Genomic DNA, 17,202 nt, shown 5'->3' with positions numbered 1-17,202 from the left:
TTTAATTTTTTTCTAACTCATATTCAAAAAAATTTAAGTAAAATAAAATGTATAAATTTAGATGTTAGCGATAGAGTTGTAAAGTTGTAGGCTCAAATTAGTTAAATTTAGAAAGAAAAAATGGGTAAAATTTGGACTAGGACACTAAAAGCTATCATGTAAAAAAAAAAAAGATAATTTAAATAGTGTGTAGACTTATTACTTTAAACGTTTTCCGGCAACGATACATTGATAATTACTACTGAATAATTTATATAAAAAAAACTATTATCGTCACATTCAAACGAAATGGCATTCAGTTTCAGTGTGAGCAATCTGATTATCTGATGCAGATTTTTAATTTGAATGGTTTAAATTTATTATTTTTATTTTATATTTTATATTTATTATAAAAAATTATAAAATTGTAATAAATTTACTTTATCATCCATCTCTAATCCATCTCTAATCGGGATAATGTAAATTAAATCTATATAATCTAATGTAATATTATTTTTTAAAATTTTTTTATAAAATTGATTACCTAAATATACTCTAGATAGTTAGATAGTTAATTTATAAAAATTTTAAAAATTAATATTAAATTAAAAATTATTTAAATTAAATATGCAATATCCAAATTAATAATAAAATAAATTTTTTAAATTTTAAACTAAACTATCTAAATTTTTTATCTAATAGTAATAAGCACAAAGTTGCTCTTTAAAAGCCGATGAAGTGAGTATAGAGGTGAAAATATGTTAAGCTGAATTAAGTTTTAGCCAAATAAATTCAAGTATGTCTAATAAGTCAAATGTTTGAGTTTAACTTCAAACTTACATAAAGTTTTTTTCATGGCTCAAGATTAAATTTGGCCTAAAGTCTGGATAAGAATTTTTTCATGACTCAAGTTTGAACTTATTTAAGGCATAATTTAATTTAAAAGCTTACTTAAAAATAAATATTTTAAATAAACTTAATTTGTTAATTACAATATATAATAATTAAAAAGACTTACCAATTATAATATAACATAATAATAAAGTGATAACATTAAAATTAATATATGAGTTTAATTTGATTGACAACATGATTAGAAATAAAAAAGAATGGATTGATTAAAAATAAAATGATGAAACTAATATATATGTTGAAAAATTACATAATATGTGCGTGTGTGTATAAATAGGTTGTATTGTTAAGCTTATAAATTAGGTTTTAAAATAAATAAATCTGATCTATTTAATTAAATAAATATAATTAAAAGCTTGAATTTATTTAATAGATAAGTTAAGTTAAACCTGAAACACGCTAGGGTATAAGTCTCAACAGGCCCAGATTTATTTCCACGTTTAAGTACGAGTGAGCATATATACTAGGATATGCTATTGGAATTTTAATTTCACAAATATTCTTTTTTTTCTTTTTTCTTTTTTCTTAACACTGTGAACTGATTACACGGACTGTCTTCGTCCCCACGTATTCTCTCACGTTCTAAAGCGACAAACGACATTGTAATTTGCCAGAACGACACAGCGTGGTGCTCCTACTGGTTGTTGCTCGCGGTGGAGGCGTTTCCCAGATCTTGGTTTCACATCTCTCAAACCCGATCTGATAAGGAAAGTGCAAGCCAATTATCATATTCATTGAATCGATATTCTTAAGAAAAGTCGACAAACTCCGAAATCGCAAAGTTCTACAGTGTCAGACTTTCTCATCGCCGCCCCTTCTTTGTTTTTCTACTTCAAGGTTTCTTTTTATCTTCTTTTATTTTTAAGAGTTTGCTTTCGTCTGTTATTCTGGCGATTCCGGATTTCGGCGTGCTTAAGTTGTTTCTGGCTGTACTGCATATCGATAGGTATAGGCATGTACAATAACGTGGGATCCCAACCCCAAACCCTACCCGGGGCACCTCTACCACCCGCAAGTTCTCAACCTAATCCATTTGGTAGTGCTTTTCAAGTGGCCGGTTCAGGACTTATTCGAGGTGGGTTGCATGCATACGGCGAGAAGATTTTTGGATCAAGCTCTGAGTATGTCCAAAGCAATGTAAGTGCTATTCTAGTTACGTCCTTTAATGGTTTATTTCACCATATTGATCGCGCCTCGACATATAAGAGGTGTTAAATGATAATCACCTTTTCATTTCTCGTAATCTGCATTTGAAATGTACTAATTACTATATGCCTTCTTATATTCAATTTCAGCTACCTTTGATATAAGCTAATGCAGCTGACCAGCCTTAAATTGCTCTATCTGCTTAAGTTTCTTGAATTCATTTGTTTTTATTTACAAAATGACCTCCTCTTTTGTGTGACAGATAAGTAGGTACTTCTCTGATCCTCAGTACTATTTCCAAGTGAATGACCAATATGTCAGGAACAAACTGAAGGTTGTTCTGTTTCCATTCCTGCACAGGGTACGCTGAAATGTAACATTTCTTCCGTTCCTTTTTTTACGGCTATATGTTAGATTATTTTATCTTCTTTCCTCCCCTATTATTTTCTTTTCGGATTCAGGGTCACTGGACAAGAATAACTGAGCCGGTAGGAGGCAGACTTTCCTATAAACCACCAATTTTTGACATAAATGCTCCGGACTTGTATATTCCTTTTATGGCATTCGGTACCTATGTTGTTCTTGCTGGCCTCTCACTGGGTCTCCGGGGGAAGTAAGTTTCCTGTTAACTCTAAATAATGCTGTGTTTTCTTCTTTTTTGCATTTCAGTTTTGTAATACTAGAAACTTGCTGATGATGACGGATTAAATGTTTTCTTTTCAAATTTCGTACCTCTTATCTCGTTGTCTGTGTAAACTTATGTTACTTAACAAGCGCAAGTCATGACCTATGAGTACTCAGTTTCTTATTTTTGCATAAGGTAAGAAATGTTTTTTCCTTGGTAAGCATAGTTATGTTTCTTTATTTTGCTGAAATTATTTACATTCAAGAGTCTTGCTGTTTGCATGCTTTACTGCTTGGCGTCAAAAGTGATTAAAGGACTACCAAAATGCCACTTACAGCATAATTAAAGACTCTTGAATTGCTTCTAAGTACTGTAACCTGATTTAAGGCTATCTGATATTGTCTTTTTCCTTGCTACTGATCTTATAAGCTTTACAAGATGTTGCTGAAGTCTTGGGTAGAAATAAGAGTGTGCATTTGCACCTTTTTGAGGTTGGGGGTAAAGAATTTTCGCTGAAACAAGTTTTCGACGCTGTTTTTCCTTGCCCTGAACATGATTGGATGCCCAAGAAATAATCAGCGCTCTGGATAGTATTGATATTGCTATTTGCCTTGTCATTATTCATATGAAATTTTCAGAATGGAATCTTGGTCATATACTACCTAGACTTGTTAGCCTGATATGTGAGCAATAATTTTTCAGATCTTCTACCTCTGCTTTCTTTTGAACTTGTAACAGTTTTCTGAAAAAGCTTAATTGATTTTCAGATTTAGCCCAGAAGCTTTGAATTGGTTGTTCATCAAGGGACTGCTTGGTTGGTTTCTGCAAAGTGCACTGCTGAAGGTGACATTACTTTCATTGGGTAGTGGGGAGGCACCCCTGCTTGACATTATAGCATATGCTGGATATACTTTTACGGGCATATGTTTGGCTGTCCTTGGTAGACTTATTTGGGGCTACTGCTACTACTTCTTGATGCCATGGGCCAGTTTATGCATGGGAATATTCTTGGTTCAGACAATGAAGAGAGTACTCTTTGCAGAGGTTCGGAGTTATGATTCGAGCAAGCACCACTATCTCTTGCTCTTTATTGCTTTGGTTCAGTTCCCTTTGTTTACTTGGCTTGGCAACATTACTGTCAATTGGCTTATATAGAACTTTAGCTTCTACTCTATCCTTGGAAAATAAAGTTGTTCCTCAGGAGTTTTATGTTTTGTTTTAGGCATTAATGTTGATATCTTAACTTGTTTTACCATACTTCCTTTTCCCCCGTTTCAGGGATTAGCACAACGGGGAATTGTAACCTTCGGATTTCTTTTGTCACCCTTAGTGTTGGTTAGGTTGGCGGAAGAAATGTCTCTTCAGAAACGCATAAACTCCAAATATTTACTGAATATTTTGTTTATAACTTATCTAGTAGCTTCTGAAACATTTTTCAACATGAAAATCTTTTATAAAAGATAACCATTGCAATATTCACCATAAAGTTGGATTTTATCATTGGAAGTCGCCTAAACCTGGTAATTGTTTTGCCCGACGCACTCTGTATCTGGTCTTTGCCCTCCACGACAAAGAAGAACATTCTTTGGACAATTAAGGCAATTGCTTGCAAGACTGCCTCTGATCCTTGTCCGATCGAACTCCATCGGAAGATTACCGATAAGAAAGTTGTTATCTAAGTACAGACTGCACTTTATCTGCGTATTCCCTGGGAATGGAGCTGGAGAATTGATTCCTTGCTAAATTAATTGATGTTAGATTTTGAAATGTGGCCAAGTTTACTGGTAAATATCCATGGATATGGTTCCCTTTGGCATCAAGCACTCGAAGCATAATTTGCGACCTCTAATGTCGTAAGGCGATTGAAAGAGATATCGAGATAAACTAGCCTGGGCAAGGAAAGAACATCCATTGACATGGAACCTGAGAGCTTGTTGTCACTCAAATCTATCCATCTGAGGGGTTTGATCCTCGTGAGGGGAGTGATATGGCCAGAGAGTATATTGTGGCTGAGACGAAATGTTCCTAAACTCATTGGAAGACGTGGGAAATTTCCAAAGAACTGGTTATGGAGATCTGCTGTGTTGAGCCACCAAAGCCTCGTGAGGTCAGGGATTGTGCCTGCAAATCCATTGTTTGACAAGCTCAAATAGGTCAAGCTTCGTAATCCAGAAATTCTGGCAGGGATTACCCCCCAAGAGCTTATTCCCGACAAGGTCTAGATGATCAAGACTCTTGGGCCTTGTTTGGTACAAAAGAATGAGATGGTGGGACTAAGACTCAATAATCTCACTTTTTTTTTTTTGTTTGGTATGAAATAATACACAATCCAATGCCAGTACCAATCACCAATTCCATCCTTCATGGAATTATCCAATACCCACCTCCTCTGTTGCATTGCAAAATCAATTCTGTAATTTATTTTTTCAAGATGAAAATGCCCTCCAACCTTATTGGTTATTTATCAGTCATGCCTTCTTGCTGTGCCATTCCCTCTGCCGTTCCTACCGTGCCTCCGTTTTCTTCTTTCTCTGGTTCGACCACCCTCTTGGTCAAATCTTCAAGCCTTCTTGAACTCCATTTCCTTGTCTTCATCTTCGAACTTAGGTCAGTGACATTAGCGTCAGTGGGAGTTCATCTTCGAACCCAAGTCTACTCCATAGCTTCCAAGTCGTCAGACTACTTGTGGCATTTGGTCCGTTGAGATTGATGCCTGTGAGATGCAAACAGAGTGAGAGCTAAGGGAGGAAGAAGATGATCGTGGCAGGGGCCGGAGGGATCTGTATCTCGCGAAAGAGAAAATGATTTTCAAGGTACAATTTTTTTTTTATTAATTCCAAGGGTATTATACTCTTTTAATAATTTATGTTTAATTAGAAGATAAATATTCCATGCAATTATTACTTCATACAAAACATAATTTTAAAACATCAATCCCACTACCAATCCCAATTCCTCTAATTTCAAGTTTTCATACCAAACAGGGCCTTGGTGTTCCAAATTTGTGCCGGAATGAGATCAGTGAGCAAGTTGGTTGACACGTCAAGCCTTGTAAGCCTTTTCGGGCTTTCTAGGGTATTTGGTACTGGCCCTCTGAAGTAGTTTTTCCCCAGATTTAGAACGGTCAGCTCTGATAGGTTCCCAACAGTTGGGGATATGAACCCATCATATCCAACCGCATCGAGATCAATGGCTGTTATTCCGCTAGAGGATTTGTCTAGGGGCAAACTACACAGAATTCCCAGAAATTTTGAGCCAATGCTTTCACACGAATCCACCGATAAGTGCCAACTTCTCATCATATACGAAGATAAGGAGATCAAATTGGGATCGATGAGACGTTTTATCTCATGAAGAGCACAAGCATCAGATTCAAGTGTTATTCCGAGGGTTTGTGAAGCTACAGAACATGAAGCTATGGCTAGGGAGGGATAGAGAGGAAAGTGGCAAGTCTTGGGATGTTTCGCCATTCTCAGAGTGAAGTACGGTCGTTTCAAATGGTCTGATTGAAACTTCTAAGTGGTTTTTATAAGAATCAGAGCGTAAAGGTGGACATAAAATAATGAACGCCCGCGGACCCGCCAAGAACTTGAGCCATCCAAACAAAGATCATGAAGCTTGCGAGGCAGATGCCTTGGCAAATGTCATTCTTAACCATTGGAACCTGCTTAACTAACGAAATAATTTTGTAATCTTGCCTCATTTGACATAGTATATCAGGCAGTAACGAGTCAAAATAAAAACGCTGTTCAAGATGTTTAGAAAATGGTTGGTCAGGAAAAAAAAAAGTGTTTAGAAAAAAAAATACCCCCCACATGTTCGTGGTGGGTGAGCAGACGATAATTTAAGCACGATTACAAGTAACCCTATCTGGAGAACTGAAACTCCTTACAAGTGTTGTGAACTTCACACAGCTCGCGTTATAGGCACTTAAATTCCCAAAATATTGGTGCTTAGATGACTATACATATACAGCTAAACAACATGGAGAGTCATGTAAAAAGAGCACGGGCATGGCTTAACTTTTGCTTCAACCAAGATCAGGCACGGTGAAGTGTTCATCATCATCTTCAAATTCAATCCTCGGCTTCTTGAGAGACATGAGGGACTTAGAGGGTCTGTATGAGGCAACATTGCTAATTTGTGTGACTGGAAGTTGAGGGACTTCAGCAGCAGCCAATGCCTCCCCAGGAAATTGTTCCCCGAAGAGACCCACCTCCGATAACCATTCCAGCTCTCCAAACTCGAGTGATTCTTTCTGAACAAATAGATCCGAGGATTAAGATCTCCGCATCATAGCACATCGGACATAATTAAGGGGCTAATACAAGAAAAGAATCTCCATATCATATTAAAATTTTGTTGCGTTACTTGCCTTTTCAGGAGATTCGAAGTCAGTGAATTCCAACAAGTCATCCACAGCCCAAGGTGATGCGAAGGTTGGGACTTGCTGAGGCTGAGGGGGGATTTTTGCAGAAGCTTGTTGTGCACTCCGATTAGGTGGCTCTAAGCGACGTTCTTCATTGTCCTTGGAGCAGTTGGAGCTCAAAGCCACCCGGATACCAGTTGCAAGGAAGCGCTGGTGGTTTGCAGAAAGGCTGCCAGCTGAATGAATCGGTTCATCACAAGCTTCACAGAACAGCGCTCTGTCTTCAACACAAAATATAAAAGCCGGCTTGTCCTGTGTTTACAATATGCACAAATCACAAAACATAGATATTAGCAATTATCTATCATGTTCACTGAACAGGATAACTCATGCGCTAGTTTGGCCTAATCCTATCCAAGTCTTGTACAGCCAAAGTTGAAGAAGAAAAAAACAATATTTCTCTATTTTTTGCTTCTAGACCACCTACTTGAAAACGAGACATGCTTCTCTTAATTGGTACTTGATAAAGTAATGGAAGAGTATCCCAAAAACATCTTGCAGTAGCATAAAAACGACATGGACTGATATGTTTCCAAAAGGTATTAGAATCCTTAACCCAACCAACGATAAAATCGACCTTCATCCTCCCTTTGCCCACTACCCCCCCCCCCCCCAAAAAAAATAAATAAATAAGGTGAATTCTGTGTACATGGTCCAACAGGTTAGAACATATTTTCCTTTTACTTCCCTCATCAGTTTTTACAAAGCAAAAGGTGAACCAAACCATGTTAAATCGATGTTGTTTCATTCTCTCTGCTCTTCAGACGCACTAGATTTCTCAGTTTTTCCTCATCTCATGTCGAAGATAAACTCCTTTTAAAAGGAAAAATGGTCATGTACAAACCGTCCTAGCAGACAAAAAGATATTTATAAATCTGGAGATACACAGAAAGCAAGGGAATAAAATAAGAAAAAAAAAACTGTTACTTGGCAGATGTCACATGTGGGAAGCTTGGTAGACAGGCACTGAAGGAGAAGCCTCTGGTGCTTGCTGGCTAGCTTGTTGGCAGCATGAACTTCAATGTCGCATTTAGCACATAAAGCGGCCTCATCGGCGCAACAAATCACAGTTGCTGGAGCTTTCTCACACACATCGCACTGGATTTTCATCTCTTAATATCTTGGTCTTCACCTTTCCTCTTGAAACGATCCGTTCTCGTTGGACTGGAGAATGACGAATATATCCAGAAATCGCAGACGAGGCAATAAGCACTCGTGCCGACAAAACTTCCCAAAACACAAACCCACTTGGAAGTGTCGGGATTAGTATGAGTCGCTTGATCTAAAAACACGCTTTAACCAGACACTAGCTGTGAAAGCCAAATGTTAGGCCGAAAATGGCGATAGATAGATCAGGAGAGATTGGGATTGAAGCGGAGAGGAAAAAAGAGAGGTAAATGGGAAACACGAACACAATCAATAAATGGAGGAAGAAACTGTAGGACCCAAGAAAATGAAATGAGTGGAGGAGAATCAAAGACACGCTTCCGAGCGAAGCGATAAGGATTTGGAGCTTCCGTATCAATATCGGTAACATTAATGGAGGTCATGAATCCCCGTGGGACCATCCTGCCACTTGTTGTGTGACCGTGGAATCGCTAGCACTGACCCAGTTTGAGGTGGCCACTCAATTTTCAAGATATTTTTAATGTTCAGGAAAATTCATCATCTCTATCACTGCGCATTGTACAGTACTCCCTCCCTGCCTCCTCAGTCCCTTCCCAGGCATAAAAGTTAAATAACCACTCTACCCCCTCTCAAAAAAAAAAAAAAAAAAAACACTAAGCAAGATTCAGTTTCATTGATAAATGTTTTAAACATGTCATGATTTTTCTTTCCTTCTAAAAATGTCTCTAGTAAAAATATTAAATTGAGTCGCATGTTAATTAATTCGTGATAACTAAATGGAAGGCAAAATAAGAAATGTGCATTAACTTCGTCATTAAGTTTTGTTTTTTTAGTTTTCTCATACCTGGTGACAGAATAAGATTTGAACGATTCTTTTATAGATGGAGCGCGAGTAAATCAGTGAGAACAATGATGTGTTTGATGCCCTGTTGCATATAGCTGGCAATACGGGCTTACATATAGCTGAAAATACGGATGAATTCAATCTTTAAAAGTCTAAGACCTTGAATTCAGTTTTTTATTTTTAACTTTTTTTTTTTAGGTTTGGTCCGGATTAGACTCAGAAGCCCTATTTTAAAAAAATTATAAAAATTAAAATAAAATTAAACATTATAAATTCATTAAAATATTTTAAAATTTTAAAAAATTAAAATTATCACAATTAAAATCATCAATCAAAACCCAAATCCTTCTTATCCTCATCATTTACAAATAAAGCATTAGATCTCTCGGATATAAGTGTACTTATTGGAGATGGAAGTGAAGATTTAATGTCAATTACCTTTGCAACTTCTTCTTCATTACTTACAATAAATATTAACCAAATTGTGTCATTATCAATCAAATATGTGTGTGTGGGGGGGTGTGTGTATTTAAGATAAGCAGGCTTATCAGGGCTTGGAGGGTCGCCACGACCCGAGCCCTTTTTCACAAAACTTATCAGGATCAAGCCCTTAAGCCCAATTCCTTTAAAAAAATAATTTTCAAAGCTCGAACTTTTATTTAAACAGGACCTTCAGGCCTAGCCCTTATTCCCGACTCTGCTTTTGCACAAAGAAACGTACGGACCACCTTACCATCTTCTGGTCAACAAAAAGGATAAGGGTCCTCTTTTAGTTGGGAGAATTTCAATTGAGAAGACAGAAATATAATTTTTGGTAGGTCTCTAAAAAATTTAAAACTTCAGTTCAGTTTTGGAGTATTGATTGAAAAAAAAATTGAATGTGAAAAATATGAAAATACTCTCAATTCAAATATTAAAAAAAACTATCAATCACCATCACCGAAGCACCACTATCGATGATTGAAGCCTTGCCAATGATGGCAGCCACTGAACCATTGCTGCTAGTGGCTGGAGAATTAAATTCTCCAAAAGTGGCCGAGGGTGGGTGTAAAACCCATGACCCTTTGGCTCACCAAAAAGGTATGGACTACCAAGCCATTGAACCTATTCAATTATATAATATATAAAATTATATATATATATATATATATATATAATAAACTTTGTTTCCAAACCACTTGATTATTACATCACTTGTTAATCATGTAACTTTACTTTTAATATTTTAACAGGACTTGTTAATTACTAAACTTTCCCTGTTAACTTCATGACTCTTGTAACAAAACTATATTACTTGTTAATTGTATAACTATACTTGTTAATGCCTTAACAGGACTTGTCGGTTACTTAACTTTTCTTATAAAGTTCATTACTTCCATAATAGAACTACATTATTTATTAATCACGTAATTGTACTTATTAATACCTTAACAGGACTTGTTAATTACTTGAATTTACTTGTCAAATCTATGACTTCTTCAACTGAATTGTATTACTTGATAATCATGTAACTTTGCTTGTTAATCACGCAATAATACTTGTTAATTGCATAGCTTGACTTTTTAATACCATAACAAGGCTTGTTTAATCCTTGTTCTGAAAAAACAACTAAATTACTTGTTAATTGTATAACTTTACTTATTAATTTCTCAACAATACTTGTTAATTATCTATTGTCCCTTGTTGAATGAACATATAATTTAGTATATGTTCATTTAAATTATATCACATAATAAATTATATGATAAAGGAGACCCGACTGTCGTCGCTTTCGTTATCCGACAAACTCAATTTTTTATTTTATATGTTCATTCAATAAATGACAATAGACAATTAACAAGTAGTTGTTTTTTAGGAACAATGGTTAAACAAGCCTTGTTATGGTATTAACAAGCCAAGCTGTGCAATTAATAAGTACTGTTGCATAATTAACAATCAAAGTTACATGATTATTAAGTAATGCAATTCAGTTGAAGGAGTCATGAATTTAATAAGTAAATTTAAGTAATTAACAAGTCCTGTTAAAGTATTAACAAGTACAATTACCTGATTAACAAGTAATGTAGTTGATGGCTCAGTTAAGGAGCAAGTAGGCGTGCATAATGTAACATCATAAGTTCCCTTATTAGTAATTATCAGTGTTTTCAAGGGATAATTTGGTTAATTTAGATAAATTGTTATTTAGCGAGATTCATGAAGACTAATATGGTTTTTGAATCTTTAGATAGCCTTAGAAGAGGGTTAGGTCGAGGTTCAAGCAAGCCTGGCATGGAAGGGAGTTTAAAATTTTGTGGGGCTTTCTCTGCCATGTGCCGCGGTGGGCAAGTTAGTGCGCCGCTGCGCACAGGCAAAATCAGCACTTATTAGATCACAAAAATAGACCAAAAACAAAAGAGAGAAGAAGGAAAAATGAGAGAGCGATAGAGGAGAGGTTTTAGTATGTTAGGGCACGATCCTTAAGCTACTTTGAGGGCATTTGGAGCTTGAATCACAATTAGTTAAGTTGTACATTTCCTCTTCTCCCTCTTTTATGCGAAAATCTAAACATTTAGGGTAATGAGGGCTTTGACTTCAGTTCCCTTGGGTTTAAACCAAACCTATTGGGTTATTTAAGATCTTGGAGAGTTAAATCAAGCTTCTAACCTTGAGTTTATGAGTTTTATGGTGATTAAGAATTTTTTGTAAGGGTTTAGATGAACCCTAAGTATAATTTGAGAATTTTGAGACAATGTGGGACATTGATTAGTGAATTTGGTATGTTAAAATATTTAATAGGATGGTTAGAGTGTGTGAGAATGGTTGGTATTGTTAGAAAAGAAATTTTGAGTATTTTAAGCACTTAGAACTTAGTGAATTTGGAGTTATTCGGAGTGATAATTAACGATTATCACTTATTAGTGTAGATTGAGCATTTCTCGGGCCATATCGTGCGTATAGAATGTGTGGAGCTAATATTGAGCCACAGTAATCCTTTTCGTGTGACAAAAGGGTTGAGGTAACTATATAGTTTGTTGTGTTTATTAACTATTGTAACTATGTAGAATTAATTTTAAATGATAAAGTTGTAGTTTTGAAGAGTTGTGCATAATTTGACATTATAATTGATTTTAGCATGAAAAAGTGTTTTGTAAATGGTTATTGTTTCTAATTGAAATATATATACTATGTATAAAAGTGTGATGTGAAAATGTGGTGAAAAATAGTGGAAATTATGAAAGAGCATGATCATAGAGGGTGGGAGTTCACTCAAGATATGTGGGAACATGTGTGTGTGGAGATATGTGAGTGAAAAATTCATATGGTCGAGCTGACACCATGGGACATCTGGTGCAGCATTATATGGGACTGTTATCATGAGACATACGGGTAGTCTAGCAACTCTCTAGTACCCATTAGGGTATGATTAAGAGTCAACGATACCTCTATCACGAGTGTGTGAAGAGGGAAAAACTATACTCCGTAAGCGAGTTAGATTACCTTTGATTGGGTATTTTTACCACTGAAAGTGTGCTCAGGTTAACAAGTGATTGAACCAAGATAGCCTATGGTTTTATGTCGGGGAGTATTGGAGGTTCGGTGGTTAAATGATCATGTTAGTGTAAAACTATGTGTTTTGTTGAGAAGAGATATATATATCTCATAATTTTTAGGATGCTTGTTAATACTATAATTTTGATACTTTTTCATGGTTATTTATGGTAATAAACATTTGATGAGCTATATTAGTTACTGAGATGTTTATCTCACCTCATGGTTATATTTTACAGGTAAGGCTCTGGTAGGGGCAAAGGAAAGGAAGGGGCATTTGAAAAGTGAAGAGCACTATTATATAGCTCTTTCCTTTTCTCTTCTTGCGTAATGTAATGAATATTGTCACTAAATATTGCCAACTTGAAAACGTGACATTATTTGGATATCACTTGTATGAATTTGTGATAAGTGTGTATATCTTGGTCCAAGAATGGTGTTATGGATTAAGTGTGTACTTGGCCAAGTTGCTTACAAGTGATATATATATTGTAAGTGTTTTGAGTGTCAAAATGATCAATTGATTGATGTGTTGAATTTTTTCCACCCCATTGTGTTTTTGTCTAATGGGAGTTTGGTGGTTATTTTGAGCGTTATTGCTTAATTGTGTGATATGAATGGATTGTTATGTGGTGTGTGGTCCATTTGAGGTGGTCAATGTGTCTTTGGGGCTAATGGCATTGTGTATTGTGAGTTAGACACCATACTATGTGTTTTGTTGTGAAAATAAACCATTTTGGGTTCGGGTGTCCATCTTTTAAATGGATGATTATTTGAGTATGAGACTGGTGCCATTAGCTAGAAGGCTCAAAGAGCCTCGTGTGGACACTTTAACCACTCAAATCAAATGTTGGATGGCAAAATGACGCACTTCGAAAGTTTAAAGAAAAGTCATGGCAGCAATCTGCTGTCATGACAGTAGGTGCGCACCGCGACGCAAGAGGCCCTCTAGAGATTTGTCCCTCTGTGCCATCCGTTGTGGCAGACGGACCAGTATTTGTTGAAAAATGGCATTTAACCATATTTTGATGCAGTTTGTTTCCCATGCTTCCGTATATGCTTTTAATCGATTTTTAACCATGGTTTGAGCTCAAACTATATTTTACAAAGGGTTTTTTTGGGATCCCAATATTTTAACTAATTATTTTCACTTAAGTTATGGTAGCTTTGATAAGGGTTTATTAAATCCTAATTATCACAATGATGTGTGAGTGTTGTCCTGGTAATGTCAAGACAAACATTACACATAAGGTGTAAGAAGGAGGAGTCTAAGCCAAACATATCAAGAATGGTATGCTTAAAAATCCATTATAAGGTATTGGAGGCCCAATAATTAGGGTTAGAACCAAAGCTATGAAGGAAGCTCTTAATGGATTGATTCAAGACTTTATTGAAGCCAAGCCTATGCCCAACAAAGAGACCTAAGGCACCATCTTCACCCTCCAGAGTATCCAAGAAGATTTGTTATATGCAAACTTATAGTGCAAGATTTAATCTTTGACTAGTTAAGCAAGCATTAATTGCTAGATTAGTTTCCTTAACTATTAGTTTCCTATTTTCATTTAGGCATTTATTTCTAATATCTTTAATAATTTTCTTAATTTTTAAGATTGCAAATTTTCAATTTTAAGTTATTATATTTTAGGTAAGATCATAGAAGTTGTCATTATTTAGGAAAGTTTTTAGATTTAATTTCTATTGTAATTTTAGTCAACTTTCCTATTTCTTTGCCTTAAGTGGCGCTATCTACCTCCTTCCTTCTAGGGTTAGGGTTTTCATTTAATTGTTCATATATAGGCCTTATGTAATTGGGTTTAAGAACAAGTTTAAATGAAAACTTTGAATTATTCACATACAGTGAGAGCTTTTCTTATGTTTTCTAAGTGCTTGAGAAGATTGTGATTATCAAAGAATTGGTCTTCCTTTATGGGTGCCTGTGAAGTTAGGGGTTAAGAGCTAGGTGCCTCTTGAGTTTTAAATCATAGACCATGGGATAAAGAGTTAAGAGACAAGTTCCTCTAAGGTCAACTATCTAAACCTATCTTCTTTGGTTTCTTATTTTCATTTCTATTCTTTTTTGTGTTTCTTCTTGATTTCACTTCTTGTTTGTTGTTCCTTTTAGTTTTCCACTTCTACTCTATTCTTTGTTTTTGTTTGTATAGTATTTGACAATTGCATAATGATCTATTGGAATCCAGGGGGTCTGCTTCCAGGTGCAAGTAGGAATTTCCACATAGTAGTTTTATTGTGAGAGTTATGGACTTAATAAGAAAAGTTAAGTAATTAAAAAATTATATTAAGATATTAACAAGTATAAGTATGCGACTAACAAGTAATGTAGTTCTGTTACGGGAGCCATGAAGTTAACAAGGAAAGTTTAGTAATTAATAAGTCCTATTAAGGTCTTAATAAGTAAAATTACGTGATTAACAAGTATTGTAATAATAAAGTGATTTAGAAACAAGGTTTATTATATATATAATTTTATGCATTATATAATTGAATGGATTTAATAACTTGGTACTCCATATCCTTTTGGCGAGCTAAATGGTCATAGGTTCTACACCTACCCTTAGCACCCTTCGAAAAATTTAATTCTCTAGCCATCATCGATGGTGGTCCAGCTAGCTGCTAAAGCTCTAGGGACAGAAGTCCAATGGCTATCGTGGCTATCGTCGCTAATGAGACACTAGTCACTAGTGATAGTGCTCCGACAACGATGGTTAGTGGTTTTTATAATATTTGAACCAAAGGTATTTTCATGTTTTTTGCATTCAATTTATTTTTAGTTTATCCTGGAGGACTGAATTAAAGGTTTAAATTCTTTAAGGACCTACTATAAATTATGTGTCTTCCCACGTCCTTAACTGAAATTCTCCCTTTTCAATTTTCATTTCTGACCCCTTCAATTTTGAATTATTCAACTGCATCTTTATTCTACCAATTATTTTTCGATCTTTCCCTCGTTTATGTACAAACACTTCTTATGTGCATAATGGGTCATTAGAAAGGAATCCAATCAAGCGAGGTCTCTTTTTTTAATCATGTTTCTCTTTTTTGCATCTTCATTATAGTTGTAAACTATGATTCATGAAGATTAAAACCATAAACTGTTGAAATATTTATAGATTTGCATTAATTAATTAAGCCTAAATAGTTTGGTTTTTATGATCTTGTGTAGACCGTGATAGGTGAACTACACAAATGAGTCTAATGGGTAGAGGCCCAACCTACAATCCTATAGCCATCGGTTATTCTTTATCTCTTAACTGACTGGGTCAAAAATAATGTAAGATAATTTATTTATTTATTTATTTATTTATAATTATGGTTATTGATCTGATTATTAGATGTGCGATTTATATTACTAGGCCTTAGGCCTACTAATATCTCAAAACCTAATTTTCCTTTCTCTCCTTTCTACTTATAACGTTTACTTTCAAAGTCTTCGATTAGATTTATATTATTAGAGATTTTAAGAGTGTGTTTAGGGATTTAATTAGATCCTCTCTCTCCTGTCCTTATCTATATATGTATTGGGTCCTTCTCAATAAAAAATATATGAATTATTAGTCTAAATAAAGTTTCATAATATCAGAGTTGTGCTTATAGTTTCCTCGACTCTTGCATCTTCCTTTCCTTCTTCCTTTGGTCTGGTGTCATTCGTAGGAGCCCTCACGAGCCAACCACCATGAGCATATCAAACAGGCAATGAAAGCTAAAAAAACTCGACTGGTGAAGATGGGTTGAAGGGCGTGACTGGTGCGATGGGTTGAATGGAGAAAAAAGGTTGCCTGGCATGTTTACATCAGCGTCTGAGGTTTTTACCTAGATCACAAGCACTCACTACTTGAATGGAAATAACTACCTTCAGTGGTCTTGAAACGCTTGAATGGTTATATAAGGGAGAAATAAGGAGAAGTATCTCATAAGTATTCCTCCTTGTCCATTACCTAACGATACCCAATATAAGGCTTAGGTTGCTGAAAATAACATATCGATGGCTTGGCTCGTGAACTCTATGATAGTAGAGGTAAGCAAAAATTATCTACTTACAACCATTGCTAAAGAAATTTGGGAGTTGGTCAAGAATACTTATTATGTTTGCAAAAATACAGATTCCATTTTTCAAGAAAAACATTCCCTCAGAAGCCCCATTCAGAATGAAAAATCTGTAACTCAATATTATACTTCCCTAATGAAATTTTGGCAAAATCTGTAACTCAATATTATACTTTCCTAATGAAATTTTGGCAACAAATTGATCTCTATGAGATCTATAAGTGGTTGTGTCACAAGGACAGCCTTTATTATAAAAAATTAGTTCATAGAGACAGATGCTATGATTTTCTGTTAAGTCATAATGATGTGTATGAAGATATTAGAGGCAAAATCATGAGCATGAAACCTCTTCCCATGTTAAAGGAAACATTTAATATGATAAAGATGAGAGGAAGTAGAAAAATACTGACTCAAAATTCCATTATACCCACTTCTCTCCCAAAAGATGCTTCTGCTCTTACTACTCGAGGAGATATGAAAGGAAAAAAATCAGGAAAGTTGTGCAATCACTGTAACAAAAGTGGTCATATTAAGGATGAGTGTTGGAAA

General features: G+C 35.3%; 3 protein-coding genes across 3 annotated transcripts; 1 reads left to right on the top strand and 2 right to left on the bottom strand.

The window, feature by feature from the left end:
- Nucleotides 1-1,455: 1,455 nt before the first annotated feature.
- Nucleotides 1,456-3,914, top strand: LOC129313039 (uncharacterized). The gene is made up of 5 exons (XM_054955866.1): nucleotides 1,456-1,728; nucleotides 1,838-2,028; nucleotides 2,300-2,398; nucleotides 2,499-2,650; nucleotides 3,430-3,914. The coding sequence occupies exons 2-5, from the start codon at nucleotides 1,846-1,848 to the stop codon at nucleotides 3,815-3,817; spliced, it is 822 nt and encodes a 273-aa protein (XP_054811841.1). The 5' UTR covers nucleotides 1,456-1,728; nucleotides 1,838-1,845; the 3' UTR covers nucleotides 3,818-3,914.
- A 170-nt stretch (nucleotides 3,915-4,084) lies between these two features.
- Nucleotides 4,085-6,312, bottom strand: LOC129313042 (putative receptor-like protein kinase At3g47110). The gene is made up of 2 exons (XM_054955868.1): nucleotides 5,640-6,312; nucleotides 4,085-5,375 (listed from the first exon to the last, which is right to left on the bottom strand). Exons 1-2 carry the CDS (start codon nucleotides 6,130-6,132, stop codon nucleotides 5,266-5,268), a joined length of 603 nt encoding a protein of 200 aa, XP_054811843.1. The 5' UTR covers nucleotides 6,133-6,312; the 3' UTR covers nucleotides 4,085-5,265.
- A 141-nt stretch (nucleotides 6,313-6,453) lies between these two features.
- Nucleotides 6,454-8,512, bottom strand: LOC129313041 (B-box zinc finger protein 24). The gene is made up of 3 exons (XM_054955867.1): nucleotides 8,019-8,512; nucleotides 7,034-7,343; nucleotides 6,454-6,916 (listed from the first exon to the last, which is right to left on the bottom strand). The coding sequence occupies exons 1-3, from the start codon at nucleotides 8,199-8,201 to the stop codon at nucleotides 6,693-6,695; spliced, it is 717 nt and encodes a 238-aa protein (XP_054811842.1). The 5' UTR covers nucleotides 8,202-8,512; the 3' UTR covers nucleotides 6,454-6,692.
- Nucleotides 8,513-17,202: the final 8,690 nt, after the last annotated feature.

The sequence above is a fragment of the Prosopis cineraria genome, unplaced genomic scaffold, assembly GCF_029017545.1.
Source record: "Prosopis cineraria cultivar Desert tree isolate PC_DT_omini unplaced genomic scaffold, ASM2901754v1 PC6, whole genome shotgun sequence".
Lineage (NCBI taxonomy): Eukaryota > Viridiplantae > Streptophyta > Magnoliopsida > Fabales > Fabaceae > Prosopis > Prosopis cineraria.
The sequence above is the reverse complement of the archived record's forward strand: the minus strand, read 5'-3'. Positions and strand labels throughout refer to the sequence as shown.

What these genes read in the sequence shown, in the direction of transcription:
- LOC129313039 (XM_054955866.1), top strand. Translation starts at nt 1,846, where the DNA reads ATGTACAATAACGTGGGATCCCAACCCCAAACCCTACCCGGGGCACCT. An exon ending in CTGAGTATGTCCAAAGCAAT is followed by an intron (nt 2,029 to 2,299) that starts GTAAGTGCTATT and finishes TTTGTGTGACAG; the next exon opens with ATAAGTAGGTACTTCTCTGA. An exon ending in TGTTTCCATTCCTGCACAGG is followed by an intron (nt 2,399 to 2,498) that starts GTACGCTGAAAT and finishes TTTCGGATTCAG; the next exon opens with GGTCACTGGACAAGAATAAC.
- LOC129313041 (XM_054955867.1), bottom strand. Translation starts at nt 8,201, where the DNA reads ATGAAAATCCAGTGCGATGTGTGTGAGAAAGCTCCAGCAACTGTGATT. An exon ending in CCACATGTGACATCTGCCAA is followed by an intron (nt 7,344 to 8,018) that starts GTAACAGTTTTT and finishes TTGTAAACACAG; the next exon opens with GACAAGCCGGCTTTTATATT. An exon ending in CGAATCTCCTGAAAAGGCAA is followed by an intron (nt 6,917 to 7,033) that starts GTAACGCAACAA and finishes TTGTTCAGAAAG; the next exon opens with AATCACTCGAGTTTGGAGAG.
- LOC129313042 (XM_054955868.1), bottom strand. Translation starts at nt 6,132, where the DNA reads ATGGCGAAACATCCCAAGACTTGCCACTTTCCTCTCTATCCCTCCCTA. An exon ending in GAACACCAAGGCCCTGTTTG is followed by an intron (nt 5,376 to 5,639) that starts GTATGAAAACTT and finishes TGCATCTCACAG; the next exon opens with GCATCAATCTCAACGGACCA.